The sequence below is a fragment of the Anguilla anguilla genome, chromosome 5 (genome assembly GCF_013347855.1).
Source record: "Anguilla anguilla isolate fAngAng1 chromosome 5, fAngAng1.pri, whole genome shotgun sequence".
Classification (NCBI taxonomy): Eukaryota; Metazoa; Chordata; class Actinopteri; order Anguilliformes; family Anguillidae; genus Anguilla; species Anguilla anguilla.
In genome coordinates this window covers 17,645,521-17,666,271 of record NC_049205.1, presented here as the reverse complement: position 1 = coordinate 17,666,271, position 20,751 = coordinate 17,645,521, and the positions used below count along the sequence as shown (strand labels likewise).

General features: G+C 44.4%; 1 protein-coding gene across 1 annotated transcript; it reads right to left on the bottom strand.

Moving 5' to 3' along the window:
* Positions 1 to 3,407: 3,407 nt before the first annotated feature.
* Positions 3,408 to 18,695, bottom strand: c5h16orf70 (chromosome 5 C16orf70 homolog). The gene is made up of 16 exons (XM_035418789.1): positions 17,632 to 18,695; positions 15,940 to 16,022; positions 15,383 to 15,466; positions 14,418 to 14,461; positions 13,171 to 13,250; positions 12,279 to 12,373; positions 10,951 to 11,015; positions 8,833 to 8,945; positions 7,439 to 7,572; positions 7,012 to 7,095; positions 6,256 to 6,338; positions 5,975 to 6,018; positions 5,427 to 5,470; positions 5,001 to 5,059; positions 4,610 to 4,682; positions 3,408 to 4,241 (listed from the first exon to the last, which is right to left on the bottom strand). The coding sequence occupies exons 1-16, from the start codon at positions 17,693 to 17,695 to the stop codon at positions 4,152 to 4,154; spliced, it is 1,239 nt and encodes a 412-aa protein (XP_035274680.1). The 5' UTR covers positions 17,696 to 18,695; the 3' UTR covers positions 3,408 to 4,151.
* Positions 18,696 to 20,751: the final 2,056 nt, after the last annotated feature.

The window sequence follows — 20,751 nt, the reverse complement described above, 5'->3', positions numbered from 1 at the left end:
TCTTTGTCTAATATTACATTTTGTCATGAAGATCTGAATCCATTCAGTGTGACAAATATGCATGAATAAAGGAAATCAGGAAGGGGGCAAATACTTTTTCATGGCACTGTATTTATTATATTTATCATTATTACCACAATTTTCTTCACATATCAACAGGGTTCCTGGGATATGAAATGAGAGGACTTCATAGCATGTATAGTACTGGTACTTAACGCAAATGCCAAATGCTATTTCCATAATCACCATTGTGAATTTCTCGCAAGTCGGGATGTTCCTTAGCCCAGGGGGGCAAGTCGCTACATCCGTATCATGAGGCAGCCAATGGCACATCCCTGGGATTAACTCCAGCTGTGTTTATTGCTTTTGGACATGCCTTTTGTTGAGTTCAACCTTCCCCCAACCTCCCCCCCCCCCCAATCACACACACAAAAAGAAACAAATAAAACCAAAAAGTTACTTACACGACAGCCTCAGTGGTCCCAGTAAACACAAGTCAACATTATCCAAAGTACGAGACACAGCATGGCACTAAATTTGATTGACAATTTTTAATCAAGGATCAGCCCATTTCCAGAAATGGGTAAAATGTACTGAACCCACAAAATAATATTTTTGTTTTGCTTTTTGTACATTTTTTTGTGGGGAGAGGGGAGTTATGGGGGACAGGGAATGCATACAATACAGAGAGAATACATAGCATCAATAAGAACATAACTCTGGACTATACAAATTTGAGTTGCCCGTTTCAAATTACAGTCTTGAGGACAACACTCATTCCAATGCAAGACAGAGCCAAATCCAGAGAAATAAAAAAACAAACAGCCACAAACTGACCTGATCAAAGTTAAGCATTCATTTTCTTCTAGCTTTCTTTAAAAAGAATTGTCAGCATAACTAGTTATTTGTTCATTCAGACACTTCATTACTATAAATATAGACACAGAGACTGCTTTGGGTAAGGGCCATGTGCACCCATAGAACGAGCAGTGTTCTAACAACAATGTTGCTGCAATGTTACACCAGTTTGTGAGAAAGCTGCATGTCAGCACAGTTTGGGTCAGTACCACGATAGCCAGCCTCAGTTTCTCGGTATTGTCACGGAGGGGAAAAACAGTGGGCGTGGCAGGCTCAGTCCTGCTAAGAGGGTGTTTTCTTATTGGAGGAGGGCGTTGTGTGACGGACAGCGGCCAGCAGACGGGCGTGTAGCTGTTGCATACTGATGGTCACACAACAGGGTTCCCAAAGCTGGGTCGGCAGGAGATTGAGAGGCACGAAGTTAGTTTTTTTTTTTTTTTCTGTACACTTGCAGCAAGCAACCGATACAAGGAAAAACAACAGCACAGGCTTCCATTACACCCATAAAAACAATAAAAAAATGTAACAGCGAACGACAAAGTCCAGGTAAGCCCAGAGTATTCACAAACTGCAAAGCCGAAGCAAGACGAAGGGCTGGCCTGAGGCTGAGCAGGAGGGGCCACACGCAGGAAGTGGGAAGACAACCAGGTGACCTACATCAGGGCCTCCCGTCAAGTTAACCGCACCCGTCTCCTGTTCCGCACCCTCAAACGGCACCCCGAACAGGGCTACTCATTGAGCCCTGGTCCTGTTGGGGGGGTGGGGGGGTGGGGCACAGGGATTTCAGGGTGGATAAACCCTGGTCCTGGATAGCCATGGCTGGGCAGCTCATCCTCGGTTATGGAGGACCACAGTGCCTGCTGGGAAGCTCGGCACTTGTTCCATTGGGCCACGGTGCCTTTACTGTAGATAGACCCTTGTCCTGGAGGGCCATGGTGCCTACAAGGCAGCTCATTCCTGGTTATTGAAGGCTGGAACACAGTTACCGGCAAGCATTCTTTAATTCAGCACTCACGACTACCCTCATGCCATCAGTCGTAGTCATAGCTGAAACTTCTATCACTCGGCAGAACCTAAGGCCCAGTTCAGACCAAAGATTTGTGATGTGACAAAGTCGCAGGGAGGAGTTTCAGCGGTGCAAACTACCAGTCTCACAATGTCTGATGCCAGCGCTTGCCAGTACAAGCGATTCAACTTGTCCAATCACAGGCGGCGAGTTTTAGAACGTTGCAAAGAGTCGCCGGTCACAGCTCGTCGCAAACCTTCTGTCTGAACTGGGCTTGAGAGGGGCGTGGTGCACTGGGACAGCTTGCTGGACGGCTCATTCGCCCTCCTCTAAAAGTCACCTCAGACTCGCTGTACTGTGGTTCTCCTTCGAGAGGCAACCCCCCCCCCCCCCCCTCCCACCCAGAGTGAGTCAGGTTTAAGCAGAGCCCCCTTTCTAAAGATGGAGGGGGTTGAGTTTTCTGCAGGTCCAGTCAGTGATTAAACAGGCTTACATTGTACACAGCTGTTTTTTTTTTGTTTTGTTTTTTTGAGGACAAAAAAGGAAGGGGGGGGGAATACAATGCTGTATTTACAAAAACATCTGTACACACTCTGAGAATTACCCAGCAGCAGCTGGGCACAGCTCTACACCAACCTGCAGCAAATGGGAGCAGGTCAGATCAGATCAAAAGTCTTGGTAATGTAAAAACAGATCAAGTCAAAAGCTTCGTTTCATAATTTTCCTTAAAAGCATGAAGTCACAATAAGAATATCATTTAAGAATATCATGTAGAAGAGAGATTAACAGAGTTAAGATTATCATTTTTCCTTGCGGGGTTAGAGCATGGGATGATAGAAAAGGAGTAATGTTCACAAAACAAAAAGCCAGGGAATGTCAATGATATCTCCAGTCATGTGGATAATATAAAATTATCCCAAATTATTAAAAACAAAAAGATTTGAAATGTTCTTTGGCTGAAATTTTGGCATTAAAAAGTACTGAAAAAAAACGAAGATATAGAGAAAGTGGATTTGAAGGTGCTGTCGTGGCAATGAGGGGAAGGGGAGAAAGGCAAAGAAGAGGGATGTGGGGGGGGGGGGCATGAGAGGGAGGGAAACAGAATTCAGTTTTTAGGAGAGGTGTGTTAATGGTAGAAGTGTTAACAGATCTCCTCCCATAGGAATAGTACACAGACTCCTCTCAGTGAATGTAAGACAATTGTCAAGTAAATAAGGTGAATTTTAGTGCAAATGTTAAAACCAATGATTTCAATCTCTCCTTTAACAAAATTAAAAATAACCCATGCTACAGTTAATAAGCCAGTGCTGCACAGCCTCTCCTAATGGAAAGTGCTGTGTGACTCTGCACCCTGGGGACTCCGTGTGTGTGTGTCCGGGCTGGGTATGTAGGGACGTGTGTGTGTGTGTGTGTGTGTGTCCGGGCTGGGTATGTAGGTACGCGCGTGTGTGTGTGTGTGTGTGTGTGTGTGTGTCTGGGCTGGGTATGTAGGTACGTGTACGTGTGTGTGTGTGTCTGGGCTGGGTATGTAGATACATGCATGTGTGTGTTTTAAGCGTCTGTGTTCGGGGGACAGAGCCACACTGTCAATCATAATGTGGCCAGTGCGGCAATCTTGTGCTTTTTATCTCCACTCTTCTCGAGAAAACGGAGTAAAACCTTAAGCATGCATGCGTGCATGTACTACGCGTGTGTGTGTGTGTGTGTGTGCGAGAGAGAGAGACGACCGAAGACGAGAAGCTGGTGTGCAGTCTGACAGTGTGTGGCGTCCAGGCGTGTGACCGTGCACCACCTTATGCTGTAGAACGGACTGAGACTGTGGGGGTGGGGTAGGTAAGGGGTGCTGGGCGTGGCATGTCTCTTCATGATGGTGTACATATGAATTAAGCACCCTCTGCTTCCTAGCCAGAGCGAGAACAGCTGCACGCAAACTGTGTGTGTGTGTGTGTGTGTGTGTGTGTGTGTGTGCGCGCATGCGTGCGAGCATGTGTGGGCTACTGTAGAAATATACACAGGAGGGGTTCGAGGGGAAAGAGCCTGGGGTCAGTATCAGGGGAGGGGGCGGGGTTAAAGATTTCCTCACGGCTCCTGTGAACACCAATCGAGCCGCCTTCACGGAGGGGCCAACCAGACTGGAACAACGCCCAGAATCCTCTGGTGCAACAACGGCGTCAAATCAAGGCGCGCTGCACTGAGCGGTCCTGCTGGAACATCTGTAGTGTCGGGGCAGGGCGGGGCGGGGCAGGGCGGGGCCAGGCTGTAAAGGGACGCAGCCGCTGGGCGCGGCTCAGTGGGCGGGGGGCTCGGCCTGGGCGTGGCCGCTTGGCCTGGGGACGCCGTACAAGGTCACAGACGCGATGTGGTTGTTCTGCATCACCTGGAACACCACAGACAGAGTGACAGTTACAGACCGCAGTCAGCACAGTTACAGAGCATCTAATATGGACTGTGCCCCATTACAGACAGTGGTCTAGCCCTTGGAATGCTGCATCTTTGGAACGCAGGACCAATTTCATGATCTGTGTTTTATACTTGTTTACTGTGTTCTGATAAAAATAACTATTTTTCCCATTATATGCCTGGGATGTGGGAATCTCAGTCGACCTTAGCAGGCTGCCTGCATGGCTAGGGCAAGCCGTTGGCTGGTTTGAATCCCGCAGCAGACCTTGCCCATCACAATACCGCCACGAGGGACTAAACCTACAACCTCATGGTTTCACGACACTTTCGGTGCACCTCGGTTACCTCGAAAATCATCCTCTGGAGCCCAAAGCAGAAAGTGGAGCCGAAAGGATTTGTATTATTAGCGGACGATGACCTACGTTAAAAAACAAACAAAACAAAAAAAAACAACAACAAAAGGTCAAATTGCTTTCAGACAACTTAAAACCCAATTTCACAAAATATTCCATAAACATAATCGCTGCAGGGGTCTCATATCAAGGCGTACGGACACTAAACAGGTACACAGGTACTGAAAGCCCGTGACAGAAATAGCTATACCTTTGTGGATGAGGGGATTTACTGCGTACACCTCTTTATGGTCACTTTGAACAGTTTTACCCCTTGTGTCCGTATCAGAACCGTGAATGAAACTTTTCTGTGATGGCGGATAGAGAGAATGAAGGACCCTCACCTGTGGAGTACAACTGGCTTTTCCACAGGGTGACCCAGCAGCTCCTGAATCTGATCCCACTGGAAAATGAAAAGGAAAAAGACAGGTGGTCTTGTAAACCACCTTGCAACTCATGCACGGCACAAGAATCTTCGTCACATTTAACATCGTGACGCAAAAACACCTTTACAGTTAGGAAATGACACCACTGGCGCATTTTCCATAAAGCAGAAAATAGCTTGGTATGTCTGAAATGGACTTGAACTGAACTAAAAAAAGCCCCCCCACAAATGAATACTCATATGGCAAACACCAGATGCAAAACAATCACAGCGAAACATTAAAACACATTAATATGGACAAAAAAATTTTGCTCAAAAAATATTTTCTAAATATAACAGAGGATATCCTAAGAGAAGATAGTAGGATGGGGGTGGGGGGTCTTACCTTGCTGTAGGAGGTCAGAATACAGTCCCCTCCCTGAACATCACCTTCCAAAAAAAAAAACACAATGCAAATAAGAGACGGCGAGAAGCTCAGCTCCACTGAACAGGACAGATTGTGAAGTTAAACACAGATGCTGTACTCAGACGAACAGCAAAGACATTGAGGAGGTCAGCTCAGACAGGATAACGAGGATCAAAACGTAAATAGACAGAGAGTAGGGAGCTACAGTAAACTTAGACACTAAAGAATGAGAAAATGAATTCAGCCACAGATTCTATCGACCAACCAGATGGGTCAGCTCTTTTTCTTAACACTGAAAGTTATGGCATCGTTTCGCTGCTGTTGAGGCCAACACTTCCTAGTGCCAAATAGTTTACAGATGTAAAACATGTTAAGCACCTGTGCTCAAGGGTAGGACGAAAGAGTCCTATCTGGCATGTGAACCAGTAACATTCTGGAAGCAATCTCAGTTGCTTAACCTCCAGCTGAAAGTCATCAGTGACATTTAGCACCAGAGTACCAGTTAACTTGCAACAGGGGAAGCTTACCTTTCTTAATGACGAGAGGGATCTTGAAATCACATCGATGGTATCTGCAGAAATACGGCCAAAATGAGGAACACATTTACGACTCAAAGAATTGGCAGAATGAAAAACCCAACTATGAAGGACTTCCATCCACTACAGTGATTATTTTCTTGTACGTTACACACAAGATGATACTTTTTACCTGAGCTCAGGTGAGACCAACAGACACTCCTCTCTCAGGCCAGTAATGCCTTCACTTCCACAGTGGACACACTCATGCAAGTAAACCCAGGAACACTCACATGTTGAAATTGTAATGACCGGGGTAGTTGGTGTGAAGGACAAACTTCTTCACCAGGTGTGTAGTGGCATCAAACAATATGTCCTGGAGGGCAGAGGGAGTAAGAGAGGGATAAAAAGTGAGGGAGAAAGAAAAAAAGATATTATATATTAATATTAATAAACGGTGGTGCCACGGCAACCATTCGTCATCCAGACTCATTTAGACCATGGCCGATAAAAATAACAGTAATTATTTATCAGCAATTTGTGTCCACAACGATTAAGCAGTCAACAGTCATGTGCCTTGTGTTTAGCAAAACCTATAAGAAAAATATTCAAGTAGCCTGATTTCCACATTTTACAGTCGTACCATAAAACACACATACTAAGGGAAGAGACTACCAGAAGTAGCTACTAGAAATTGCCTGGGTAGTCCGTTTTTTATTACCCAATGATCACACAGAATGTTTGCAGTTCCTGAGATTAACCGCAATTGTAGATGGCAGATGAGCTTCCTCATTAACATATTCTTGATACTGGAGACATGGGATCATAAATGCCACCTGACTGGGGATTGTTATCACTAAGTCAGTGTGAACGGCCTGCTGTACAGACCGGTGTTTTCCACAGTATTGCCCAATCAAATGCATTTCTGTCTAGAAACAAAATGGCCAGATTCAATTCATGGCTGTGAAGCCCTTTTTCCTTCATTTGATGGTCAAAAGTTTCACAGGTAGCCTCCCAATTAGGGCCTAAATGGCAAAGCCAGGACTCACCACACCAAGGGTGAAGTAGTTGAAGAAGTAGTCGTTGCATTTGGACGGGACCTGCTTATGAGGGGAGGGGGAGTGGATCTTCATCTGAAGGAGAGAGAAAGAGAGATTGAGAGAGAAAAGGAGAGAGCGAGAACAACTGCTTTAACCTTACAAGACAAGAGAACGACAACGCAAAACAAAGACTGTGAAAGACAACAATGTCCTTGGCATGGAGGTAAGACATGTTAAAATACAAAGTTGCTAGTGGGAGGAAGGGAAAGAGTTACAGAGTTACTGAGTTATAGAAGATGACAGGAACAAGGCAGGGGAGGAAGAACGTAAAGATTGGGGGGGCCAGAAGACCAGAGCGAGGGAGAAAGATGAGACGGTGGAAGTGGGGGTGAAGACAGGACAGCCTGGAGATGGAGCCAGGGTCCTGGGGGAGTACCTTGTCCTCCGACTTGTAGAAGACTTTGTGGGGCGATCCGAGCGCGCTCAGGACGTCCTGACAGGAGTCTCCGAAGTAGATGTGGCGCTCCAGCGCCCGCACCTTAGCATCGGCCATAACCCCGGGACCGCACCCTGCAGTCACGTGACAAACGTACGCACGCGTTTAGCACAAAGCAACACTGGCCGCAAATACAAGGCAGACAGGTCCTTCAGAGTCCTTTCCACAAACAGTATTCCTGACACGAATGCAATGCGCACATTTCTTAAAATCTAAAAAAGACCCAAAAAAATATACAAAATTAAAAAATTAAATATACAAGAATGAAGCCAGATAGCTAAGCCAGGTAGGTAATTTGGTGAAAGTGAAAATATAATGTTTATTTAGACAACCCCTTTTCCCTGAGCCAATATTTTCCTCAAAAGCAAAGACGGCTTTTACAAACTACGGCTCTGGTTACACACTCAAAACGTGTCCACTAAATCTAAAGTTTCAGCTGGGGGAGCGGAACCACGACTCGGCCACAAAACGGAAAAGCTGGCGTGTCATCAATCTCTCCCTGGCGACAGGATATTTATCGGGAACAGCCTGACCCCGAAGGAGGGGGGAGGGCGAGCGGCCCGAGCCTCACGGCTCATTGACCCGCTGTTAAACTGCACTGCGCTGCCTCGCTCCTAAGAGCCGATTGGCCGACGGGATTCCTGCGCTACCGTTTCCTGAGTGCCGATTGGTTGAGGGGGGGGTTGTTGAGCGTGCATGCTCTCGTGGGATTGGCTGGGCTGTGGTGATCTATGGTGAAGGGCAGCGAGAGGGGGCTGGCGCAGGGGTTAAGTAAAACAGTCCACAAAGATCCTCCTTCATACATCCACCTACTTGTTGGCAAAAGCAAAACAGCTGGGCTTCAGCACTGAAAGCCAATAAAAGCAACAGGCTCCCAGCTTTTCAATCTAAAAACCTACATGCGTATCGTCCTCATAACAGAACGTCAACCTCCTGTGGACGGGCCTTAAAGTTAAACCAATTACAGAGATAAAAGAAGTCCAAAATTATGTAATAAAATAGAACGAAAATAGAGTTCTTCTGATTTGATTTGAACAAACGTTTCAGGTCGCGAAAGTGCTGTTCATGGCATTTGCTCAGGACATGAAACACTAATAAAATAATGGTTGTATCAGTAGGATAAAATTCAATAATCATGCACCAAAATACTCCACAGATGTTACAACTGAGTAGCAAGCATAAAATGCATTCTAAATAATATTATGGACTCTCAACAATCAGCCAATACCACGTAAACAGTATGAGCAAACGATTCTAGCAATAGCCTAATAATTTATCCCAGCGCTGAATGCTGGTGTTAGGGCAATGAATGAAAACTGCAAGTGGCAGAGTACCTGCAGTAAGGAGGCGGAGTCTCAGTCCAAGTGGCCCCGCCCCATCCCGCAACACGTCCACGCATTCTGCGTACACGTTGCCAAGGAAACAGGCCAGTGGCATCACAGGGGCCCTGAGATGGGAAGGGGAGGGCAAGAGATTAGGTTTCACTGACACATGTTCATGTATGAACCCCAAAGAGACATGCACACATAGACAAACAAGCATGCATGTATGCGTACATATTTATGCACACACTCTACACTCCTGGTAGGGTAAACACCCACGAGGACAGCCAAAGACAGAAATGACAGTGTCAAATTTCAGGTTATTTTAATAGCTTAAATTTAGCTGTAGCTTAATGCAGTCTTGATATCTCCCAATCACTTGCCTCAAAATGACCGAGTTTTTTTTTTTTTTTTTCTTCTTTTGCAGGAATTCCTTCATTCTCCCACTGACTCGCTCACTCATTCACTCACGTGACCGAGCCAGGAAGGAGTTCGTGAATTGCCTTCACGGTTCTGGCGTTTGGTCGTAGATCACTTTCTAAAAGGGCACGCGGGGAGGTCAAGCGTGCGAGGCGCGACCGCCCCTGCGCGGCTTATTTAGGAGATTTAGCGCTCCCCGAACGGAGCGCGCCGAGCGCCGGGAGCGCGGAGGACCGTGCCTGAGACCCGAGTCACAGCGTGCGCCCCGAGGTTTTAACCTATGACCTCTGACCAACGCAAACAAACAAGCTATCGCCGTTAACAGGGAGAGTTCGCTCGTCCCCAGAGCGAATTCCTTCATTGCAACGCGAGCTGAACGTGTTAATGGTCAAGGACTTGTCCTCTAATTGCCAGATTAGCGGTCGCTTAAGAGACTTAACCTCCTTTGCCTTCCTGTCCATCTGACAGCACGTTACTGCATTTCAGAAAGGAATCCCACAGCTGTAAGAGGACAGTCCCCCCAGTACCCTGCTATGCTAGCAACTTCAAATGTGCTGCTGGCTTGCCTGCTTACGCACGCGCACACAAACACACACACACACACACATACACTCTCTCTCTCACGGTCTCTCTCTTTCTCTGCCAAAACATAATCCCAAGAGTAGTCCCCATTTGTGAAAACAGTGGTGTTCCTCCACACAGAGGAGTCTTTGTACGGTTTCAGTTTACAAGTCCTTTCCGGAGAGAGGATTTCCACCCATCAAAACCTTGATATACTGTAGAGTGGGTGGCAAAAAAACAAAAAAAACTCTTCCAGTCTTTAACCACATTTCACAACTAATCCGGAAATGCACCCTGTCGATATTTCCTGATTTGTCAGGAAGAACGAGGGAAAATTACATCCTTCAATTCTGAAGCCCATCAATCATGAGGGATGTGTGGGTGTGTCCTGCATACTGATTCGTCCTCTTACACAGGTGGGCGTGGTCTTACATAGGATGCTGTGGATGAGAAGTAAGAGTGACATCATTCTGTCACAGAAAAGCCACAGATTCTCCATGGTAACAAAAGCCAGTTCCTATTTCCTTCCTCTCCCTAAGAAGTTCTGGGTGATAAAACTGGATTGTAATTATGAATATTCATGAAGGGGCAGAATGCCCAACTGCTGAAGGGATTATCCTTGGCCAGGCCCAGCTGTAAATTTTCATAAAAGCCATGAAATTGGAATATTTCAGCTTCAATGGTAGCACAAACAGAACTTTCCAAATTAAGAATCAAGAGCAAGCCATCTGGTTGTTCTAAACTCGAGAGGATCTGTGTAAAGGACCCCCCACCTTTAAAAATGTTTTAAAAAGCAGGCAGCTGAAATATATTCCTGAAGAACTTCAGCAATAAAACAGAGAGCAAAAAACATAAATATAACACAATCCTGAGTGCCACGCTGCGGGTTCCCTGACCCACTGTGAAGACGGCCAATCGGGAAACGTTCTAGCTGTGAGTCAGCCAATCAGGGTGGCTTCTCTTGGGGAAGCCATGTGGGCGGCATGCAGCGCTAAGCGCTAACCTCCACAAGCGCTATATCTGCAGACCCGCCCCCAGACCCCTCCCAGCACCGTTCCCTGGGCTGCAATCGCACACTCACTCCCCCCCATACAGGCCCCACATGCTCCCCCCCCACCCACCCCCCACCCCAGGCCCACGTGCACTTACTTGGTGTCCTGCAGGCTGTTCCCCGTGTAAATGTACATGCGCTTGACTGTCGCTCCATGGGGGATCTGCAGAGAGGCAAAATTAGGTTGTCACAACAAGGCAATTGGGGCCAAACCAAAACACGCACGTACAATTGCGTGTGCGTGTGTAAAAACACATGAAAGCACGCGAGGCAGACTTGGGAAAAATTTCAATTTGTAACATCAGGCTTTGTTGAAAAATTCTCAGGGACCTGCAAGTGTCATAAATATACATATTTGACCCTGGTCAGATACACATGAACACGCACACACGAATGGACATGGACACACACACACACACACATACACAAGTCAGGCGGGTCCTCCAGGAACACTCTCACCATCAGCATTACTCTTCATCGCTAAATTCACTTCACGCAGTTCTCTGGGAGCACGCAAGGCATCGGTACAGGGCGAACACGATGAAAGCAGACGGGCCGGCCTGACCCTGCACGTAGCAGTGTGTGCAGACCCGGCCCCCGCGGGCGCACCGCGCATTAACAGCTTAACGGCGCCCAGCTGGGGCTCTGCATCGCGGGCTCCAGAGAGGCTGAGGCACATCTGGCGCCGCGGGGCTCGCGAGCACCGCCAGGGACGGGATGGAGAGCAGGGCTGCCCAGCAGCGTACCGTACGACAGGGCGTTAGCGTCGCCGCGGCGATTCACACAGCCGCGTACAGCAGCTAGGCCAGGGATGCCAAGCAGAATAAAGCAGGCGACCAGCCAGGGCCTTTTAGGGAATTCAGGTGCAGAGGGTAGGCCAGGTATCAAAGATAGGGTACAGCAGGCAGGAAACACAGGTACAGTATGTAACCCTGGGGTGTGTGGTGAGGAACTAGGTCAGGTGACTCAGGTACAGGGATTAGGGCAGGTATCACACCTACAATACTTTAGGTAAGCCAGGTGACTCAGGAACAAGGATTAGGGCAGGTATCACACCTACAATACTTTAGGTAAGCCAGGTGACTCAGGTAAAGTAATTAGGGCAGGTGTCACACCTACAATACCGCAGGTAAGCCAGGTGACTCAGGTAAAGTAATTAGGGCAGGTGTCACAGCTACAATACTGTAGGTAAGCCAGGTGACTCAGGTACAGTCATTAGGGCAGGTATCACACCTACAATAATATAGGCAACCAAGGTAACTCAAGTACAGTTCTTAGGGCAGGTATCACACCAACAATACTGTATGTAAGCCAGGTGACTCAGGAACAGACATTAGGGCCGTTTTCACAGGTACAATAACACATGTAAACCAGGTGACTCAGGAACAGCAGTCCTGGTCTGTGGTAAGTCAGGTCACACTCTCACCTCATACTTGGGGGCTTCGCTCCAGGAGTCCAGCTGGAAGGAGAAGGACAGACCCCGAAAGTTCAGGTGGAACAGCTGCTCTGCGGCATTGTAAACTGGAGGGAGAGAGAGGCAGGGAGAGAGACAGCATTACACACACACAAAACATATTCAGTACACATAAATTACACACTGTAGGGAGCAAGACTGGAAAGAGAACACACATTCTACACACATAAAATTTTACACTGCGGGGAGGTAGATAGAGGGAGGGAAGGAGAGCGGGGAGAGAGAACATTACCCACACGCCCTATACACATTAAATTATACACTGTCGGGAGACAGAGGGAGGGAGGGAGGGAGGCAAAAGAAAGAGAGCATTACACGCACACGCAGCTGTGTACACATAAAACTACATTGGAGAGAGACCATCACACACACTATACACTACATACACACTGTAAACACACACACACACACAGTATACACAGACAAACACTGAAGCCCATAGATATGTGTGCAACCCCACATAGCAACCTCACTTCAGAACAGTCTGGAAGGCCACATAGCTAGTCCATTATAAATGAAGGTAGTCAAATAAATCAATAGCCAGTCGAGCTGTCAGATTACATGGTGTGTACATAGGGTGGCTGCAAGTCAGAGAAGGTTTATGTGTAAATCGATAAAAAAATAAATAAAACGCATCGCAGACATGAAAGTGCTTTTACGTCATAATCAATGCCGCTCGTCCGACACAAAGCTTTTATGGTGCAATCAACGTGACGGCCTATCGAGACGTAAAACGGACAATTTACAGGCGAATCGAAGTTGCCAACGAGGGCTGGGAATCAGTTTTTTTGTGTCAATAGACGAGGCTGACTCGGGTTTCCCCGGAAACCGTGATGCCGCTTACCTCCAGGGTGTGTGGCTCCAAACGACTGGTCAATCTGCTCTATGGTAGGAGCTATGGCCTGAGAGTTGAAATGCACACCACTGTACAGCAAAGAAACAGAACAAACATGCTGACTGCATTCTGTCCTAAAACAACATGGAAAATTCTGGAAGGACAAGCCATGCTTACAAATGAAAGGCACTACGTTAAGTCTATAGCAGTGGTTCCCAACAAAACACACCTCATTCAACAGCTCGAGATATAACTATGTAGATCTCCAGGAACGGGGTTGGGAACCACTGGTCTACAGTATTTAGTTCTTAACTTCCTGCTCCTCCACAGAACAGATTTGTACCGACTGCTTGAGAGAGGGGCAGTTATTAACCTTATGTATTAGCAGCACAATTGTTTACCACATACTACACTAATTAAACTACAAGCTAACGTGAAATAAAAGCTTGTGATGTGTGCAGTATGTACATGTTTTGTGTCACTATGTTGTCACAACTATGTCAGGTTCAGCCACCATTACAAAAAAAAAAAAAATTCAAACTCCTCCAGTTTGCAAGGCATGATGGGATATAGTCGTTGAAAATAGTGCAGTGTTTTCAAATGCAATTTTTCCAACACGTTTTGGCCCTTTTATTAGAATTCACTTTTGAACACTAGGCCATTTGTGCACACATTCTGGCTACACGTACTTAAAGGACACCGCAAGTGAGCTGTAACAGCAATTGAGACGCATGGTCAGTGACACAGAAGCACCCAATGTGCACTTGACCTTTGATGGCATCTTGTCTGCTGATTATCTTGACATTTGAGTTGTTAATGTCAGCGCTAATTTAACAACAGACCAGCACACGGGATTACAGCCAAGTCGTAGGCTACATATAATCACAAAGCCACACGGTGGGCCACTGCCTGCTTCTTATCATGATAATCACTTGTCTCGCATAGCTGATCTCAACCACTAATTACAGTCGGTCAAAATGGCTTGTTAGAGCACTTCATTATCACACCAGAACAAGAGGTGCGGAGTCAAATGTTTGACCCAAATTAAGGCGGGCAGGGCAATCAATTATCTCTCGTGCAGGTTTGCTATCGTATCTATCGAATCGCTCGCTGTGATAGGGCGAACTCCCATCCATCATCACGAGACAGGGCGGCTGCGCTACGTCTGAGGGGTTCAACCGACCAATGGCCACACGAAACACGCATTCACACCACCGATAATGAACAGAGAGGGGGAGCGGCGAACAGTCACTCACCAGTATTTCAACTTCACTTTGCTCAAGTCATACACTTCGATTACCTAAATGTGACAGAGCGAAAATCCAATTACTGCCAAGACGAGAAGGAAAGCAGGAAATTCAAAAACCAGCTGCAAAACAAGCAATGAGAATGAAGGAAAATGCCAATCTGAAGTCTGCAGGGAAATCATAATAAATCCTCTCACACTGTGGTAAGAAATTACACAAATATTGCCTTTGACAGAAAAAAGCATGCCTTTCTCCCCTTCAGCAGTGTAGTGTAGAAGGGTCGATTCTGGTATAGGGTCTTCACTGTGAATGATAGCAGTGGTGTATGCCGTGCACTGCAACTGGTAAGGCCGTAGGCTGCATACTGTGACTGACAGAGGTGTACAATGCATACAGGTAATAGCTGGTGTAATGTAGGCTATGACTTGCAGTGGGCTATGCTCCAGATTGACTGGTTGCATTGATATAAGCTGTCCATGGTAACTTCTAGTGCTGGATGCTGTAAACTGTGTGCTGCTATATATTGTGACTGACAGAGGTGTATATTATACAGTGTGGCTAGTAATGGTAAAGGCTGTACATAAATTGGGATACAGTAGGTGCACTACAAACATACATGCTGTATACGATGACTGTTAATGGTGTATGCTATGAATGATGGAGGTGTAGCCTGCTTGCTGTGATTGGTGGTGGTGTGAATAGCAGAGGGACATGCTGAATACTGTGATAGCAGACATGTTGTTTGAGTGTTGTGATTGTCCAGTAGTACGAGATGAAACATCGACAATATATGGAGCTATAACTCCACTACCAGCATCTCCATGAGAACTGGAATAAGTCAAACAAGTAGAAAGAATCTCCCAAACCAGCCACAGAGCTGAAAGCAAGGGAGGAACTCTCACCTGTCAAACAACCAATACAACCAACCAACCAACCAACCAACCAAATGGATCTAGTAGACCGCTCTGTCTCACCTTCAGTCTCTGGTTGCAAGCATCAAACAGCAGTTTAATTCCATCCTGAGTCAGGCTGAGAATGAGGTCATGGCTGAGGGGCGTCTGGGATTAAGGGAGGCAGGAGGGAAAGAGTGAAAGAAACACGCAGTCTATTGAGTAACATTAACGCTATATTTTTCCACAACTGGACCACAATGGGACCAGGTCAAGGTGGTTTTAGGGGAAATCAAGCAGAACGAAAAGAATGGATTCAGAACATCCATCAACATTTAGTGGAGACTGCAGTCCAGATGAAAATAGAACCAGATTTCAAACATTTTTGCCTTGGATTTTCTCATTGTGACTTCAGAAATACAGAGAAAACATCAGATTTATGCCATAATTTTCTATTTCAAAAAACGCTGCACTTCAGGTCAATGACAGCAGTTGGAGTTATATAACAGTGATGTCACTTCAAATGGTCTTTTGCAGATACAGACAAAAGATCTGGTTAGGCTATATCACATGAATACAAAAATTCCCCTTTAAGTCAGGAGGGACAAATAAGATGGCATCTAAAGAAAACACACACACACCTGTTCACTGTAGAGAACCTGGACATTCTTGATGATGCGGCAGTGTTTTTGCAGAATTGAGATGGCCTGGGCCAATGGCATCCCTGTAGACAGAAAGATTGGCAAGTCATAAGCTCCGCCTCCCATTCCCAGGACTCTCCTAAACAGTATCCTAGAGATCAGCTAGCCCTGGACTCGGAAATGTATAGTGGATACCTAATAGTAGACCTCAATACAGAACTGGTCACATTTAAGGCTGTAACGCTGCAAGAAATGTTGCATGGTGTGTATATCATGGGTATGGTGAATGAAGGATCACCAGCTTACATAAAACTCAAACAGCCCTGCAATTTTATTCAGAAGCAAAGCCTGAATCCTCAATCCACCATAATCCTGTCCAGGACCCCAACCACTGATCTGAAAGTTGGCAAAAATTAAAAATAAAATCTGCCTTGCAAAGTCAGTTGACCATATGACCTGACTTTAACACCTAAATTTGTGCATCGCTGCTCTAGGTTCAGCAAGGGCATGAGACAAAAAGGTTCAACTAGACTACATTTTTTGATGGAGGCATTAAAAACTGGTTATTTGTGTCTGGATAGAACTGCAAGCATTATTAATCTGCTTAATCGTTAATTATAAAATAAAAATAATTTAGTGGGTAATAACATGTTTTTCTCAATGCATATCAAGGATGCCTAAAATCTCATTACCATTCATTTATACAGCCAGAACCAAATGAATTTGGAATCCTTTCAAATGGGTGCAAAGTATTTCAAGTATCTGGATGACAAACCCAGTTCCTTCAACATTGCTAGACACCATACTGCGTCTGTTCCTGTTTTAGGAGGCAGTGTAGTATAATGGGTGAGGAGCTGGTCTTGTAACCCAAAGGTCACAGATTCAATTCGATTCACAGGACACTGCTGTTTTACCCTTGAGCAAGGTACTTAACCTGCATTGCTTCAGCATGTATCCAGCTGTGTAAATGATGGATACATACACAGTGTAAAAATAGTGTAAATTAAATGCATGTAATGTAATGGTTCTTACTGGCTACATTACAGGATTAGCGTGGGAATACCCCCCCAAAAAAGTGTTTCAAAGAACACAAGGAATGCCTACTGCCTAGTTTTTGAGCAGATGTGTATACGTGTAAGTTACATCAACTCTCTACCAAACTGAAGGTCGTTAAATTCACACTGGTTGATTTACACCTGCCCAGACGTCAGGAAAGGAAATGGCCAGATCCAATGACATTCTTGAAGGACTGACTTAATAAAGCAATGTTCCTCCCAAAATTAATTAAGATTAGCATTAGGGTTGGGGAAAAGATCGTTGTTGCATATGTACCCGGCGCAAAAGATTGTGAAATAGACACAAGAGGAAGAAAACAACAAAGAGAAACTAGAGCACGTGGCATGTCAAACAATCGAAGTATTTGGCAACAATCGTTAGCTTGCTAGCTAGCTAACTTTAGCTCGACTTTAAACAGTCTGTTCATCGATGATACTTTTTGAAAACTATAACAAACCATAACATTCATCTGAATGGTGATTGGTTTTTACTAAAGCTCAAGAAACAAAACGGCCATTGCAGGCTATGACAATTTCGTTTGCATCCTAAGGTTAGCTAGATTCGTCGTTAGCAACCTGTGTTAGCTAGCTTGTCAAGTAGTTAGTTAGATAACGTAAGCTAGTTATACTGGCTTACCTAATGCGAATTCCCATTGTTCATTTCCCAAAGATCTCTCAGGAACTACCTCCAGATCCAGCATTGGCGAGGAGGGCTTTGGATGTTCAGTTCGGTCCTCTGACAGTGCCAGAAAATTGTTTTCTATTTGTCAATACTGACGAATCTTTCTGGTTCGTTATCAATTATATACACAGCTTGTGACCAAGTTAAATTACAATGCAACAGTTAGCTAGGTAGTTACAAAATAATACTTAAAACGACTTTGTTAAAAACACAATATATATAGATCTAGCTAACGTACGCAAGTCGGGTTAGTTGTTATTGTGCTGTCCCCGTTGCTTTTAAACTCAGTATAATAAATAGAGCACACGTAGCCAGCCAGCTACCATTCCTTTAGTTAAACTTGGTAGCCAGAGCTAAAACACACAATTCACTCGAAAATAAAACACGACAAGCTAAAATCCTAAATAATTACCCATAAATTACATGAACGGATATAATTTCAATGCATAATACAACTCAGTACTCAAATGCAGTTACAAAGCGTATACACAGCTGCAGCTTTGTCTCTGCTTCGATGTCACTCGCTTGTACCGACAGTTTCTTGATCAAATCGCGTACTGGCAGCACTAGCTAACGTACGTCGTGATCCAACTACCGAAGACTACACCGGTTTATATAATTACATAAAACGAATACATTCACACTCAGTCGCCTTTCTTCAATAAATAAAGAGGTGTTCTTTATCTTAGTTCCATACAAATACTGCAGTTTGATCTGGCACAATATAAATACAATGTCTAGCTAGCAACATCCGACTGTTTTCTTTCTTTCCGTATTCAGTAAATAAGCCAGCAAGCTAGCTGTTCGTGATCTGACGTTGGCTATACAATGCTTAAATAACTTCGTTCTCAACCGATTGTCGTACGTGGTTATGGGCAACCACAGATTTCCTTATTTGTTTATTATGTCTCTATCGCGTTTTTTAAGGAAAGAGTGGAAAAAACACTCTCCTACAGCAGCAACTTCCATTAAAAACACCAAAAAACAGCTGATATTTCAACTTCCTGTGTAGATGACGGAAGCACTTCCTGGTCAGGTGGCTCGAGCTGCGTGAGCAGCAGCCCGTTCTGTGGTAGTGTGGGCTATAGTGTTGTTTTGCGGCAGGATCCAGGTTGGTAGTATTAGGCCATATCCCGCTATTGGACTTGGATTACGAAACCTTTTCGAAAAGACTGCTGGGGTTATTTTTATTCTCGTAAAGCGCAGTCACATTGCGCTTCGAATTTTAAAGCCACAAGTGTTTCGCAAGGATTAGGTAAATGTCAGTTGACGAGTTCGGCTGTCATTGTTTGATTAGGATTAATGTAAAACTATATACAGATTATAAATTACATTTGATTCATTTGTCTTGCAAGGAAGTTTTAACCTGTTCGTTTTTGGATTTCATTCTACCTGCTCCAGCTTTCCCCCTGAAATCTGAGTCCTCCTGAAACAACTCACACCGGTAAAGTGTCACCTTGTATCCCACCATTCTACTACCGTCCCTGAATACGATGGTCCATAAGAATTAGTAGTTAGTGGAATAATTAAGTGCTTACTGTGGAAAACTATAGTACTCGTCCACAACCCCAACCGTTTACACCACTTTGTAAAAACAACCTAAGATAATGTTTCTACTTAAATAGTATGGAACTCTTATATTATTCATTTGTTTATTTGTTGGTAACAATTAATTTTTTACAAGTTACAAACGAATATGTGACATACCTAAGGCAATGCTAATATCCGTTTTGCATTTGTGTTAAAATATGCTGCGTGAAAGTGATCAACCCCCGCCCAGAATCATAAGGATCTTTGCAACAGTTTCCATTTCAGTCCTTTATTGTGGACACGTTTTCCTCAGCCGTAGGCTACTCAGTGTCCCCTGTTGAACATCTCATAAAACGAAATAAAAACGTCAGAGCAAATCACGCGACATCATTCTTATTAAATTGGTTTAACTCACATTGCCAATTTAACAGTTACTCGTTACAGTTTATCGTTTACATAACAGCAGTTAAACTATTTTAACATTTAGTAGATATTTAGTAGTAGCCTATATACACAATAGCCTATTGTCAAGAAGTAGCAAGAAGCATCCGATGTCCGTGATCAGTGAAAAATTAGAACGTTTTTTTAATGAATAAAATGAAAAAACGACTATTAGGTACTAATCAGGTTTTCACAATTTGCATCAAAATGTATTCATTTTCATTTTTAAACAATAGAAAATACAATCATTCGAAGTCATCGTTAATTCCCAAAGATTAGGTGTCAAGAGTGAATCGTCAATAGTCTTTTTCTTTTAAGGACATGCTTATTTAAATATCCACCCCTTCTGCTCGTGACTTTTTCTATCCTTACGCATGGCAATGCGTCTCATGAGTGCAGACTCCCATCTTTTAAAATATGTTGCGACCAAATGTATATGAAAAACAAAATTAGGAGCACAGTATGTTACACGGTGAGTTATAAAAAATACAGATTTTGTGCAAAGTTACATATGATGCAATGTCAAATTTTAGTAAAAAAAATAAAAACTAAAAAATGCTTTTTTTCCCCTCCAGCATTTCACTTTATCATTAAACACAGCAAAACATGTTCTTGGACATGGAGAAGTCTTGCCTTTTGTTTGCCACCTGGACATCTAGTTGTAAACGCTTACCTGTACGTGTAGGCCCTTCAGGTTGGCAATTGCAGAAGTTCCACGGCATATATATACTTGAATTTACAGTGAATCTGCACACATTCATTTACTATAAAACCAATACAGTTCAACAACGTCCAATATACATTTTGCCAGGATGACAGCAAATATGACAGAAATGTTGGACCTGTACATTGGGCATGCTTTTCATTATTTAATGTCTTTTAAACAATGCAAAATGCATCAAAATACAATATAGGTTATGGCCAGTACTACATGAACATAATACAATCCTTATTTGATTTTTTCATCACAAATACATGGAGATACTGGGTAGAGGCCACAGACATATAGTCAATTCCAGTGACAGGCTGTTTGTGCCATTTTCAGGTCAAATACGTGTCCTTCCATACAAATGTATAATCTATCATTACATTTTTTTTTTGTAA

Coding starts and splice junctions, on each gene's coding strand:
- c5h16orf70 (XM_035418789.1), bottom strand. CDS start 17,695: ATGCTGGATCTGGAGGTAGTTCCTGAGAGATCTTTGGGAAATGAACAA. Junction 6,339..7,011: donor ACTACTTCACCCTTGGTGTG/GTGAGTCCTGGC, acceptor TCTGCCCTCCAG/GACATATTGTTTGATGCCAC. Junction 4,242..4,609: donor TCCAGAGGATGATTTTCGAG/GTAACCGAGGTG, acceptor GTGGTGTTCCAG/GTGATGCAGAACAACCACAT.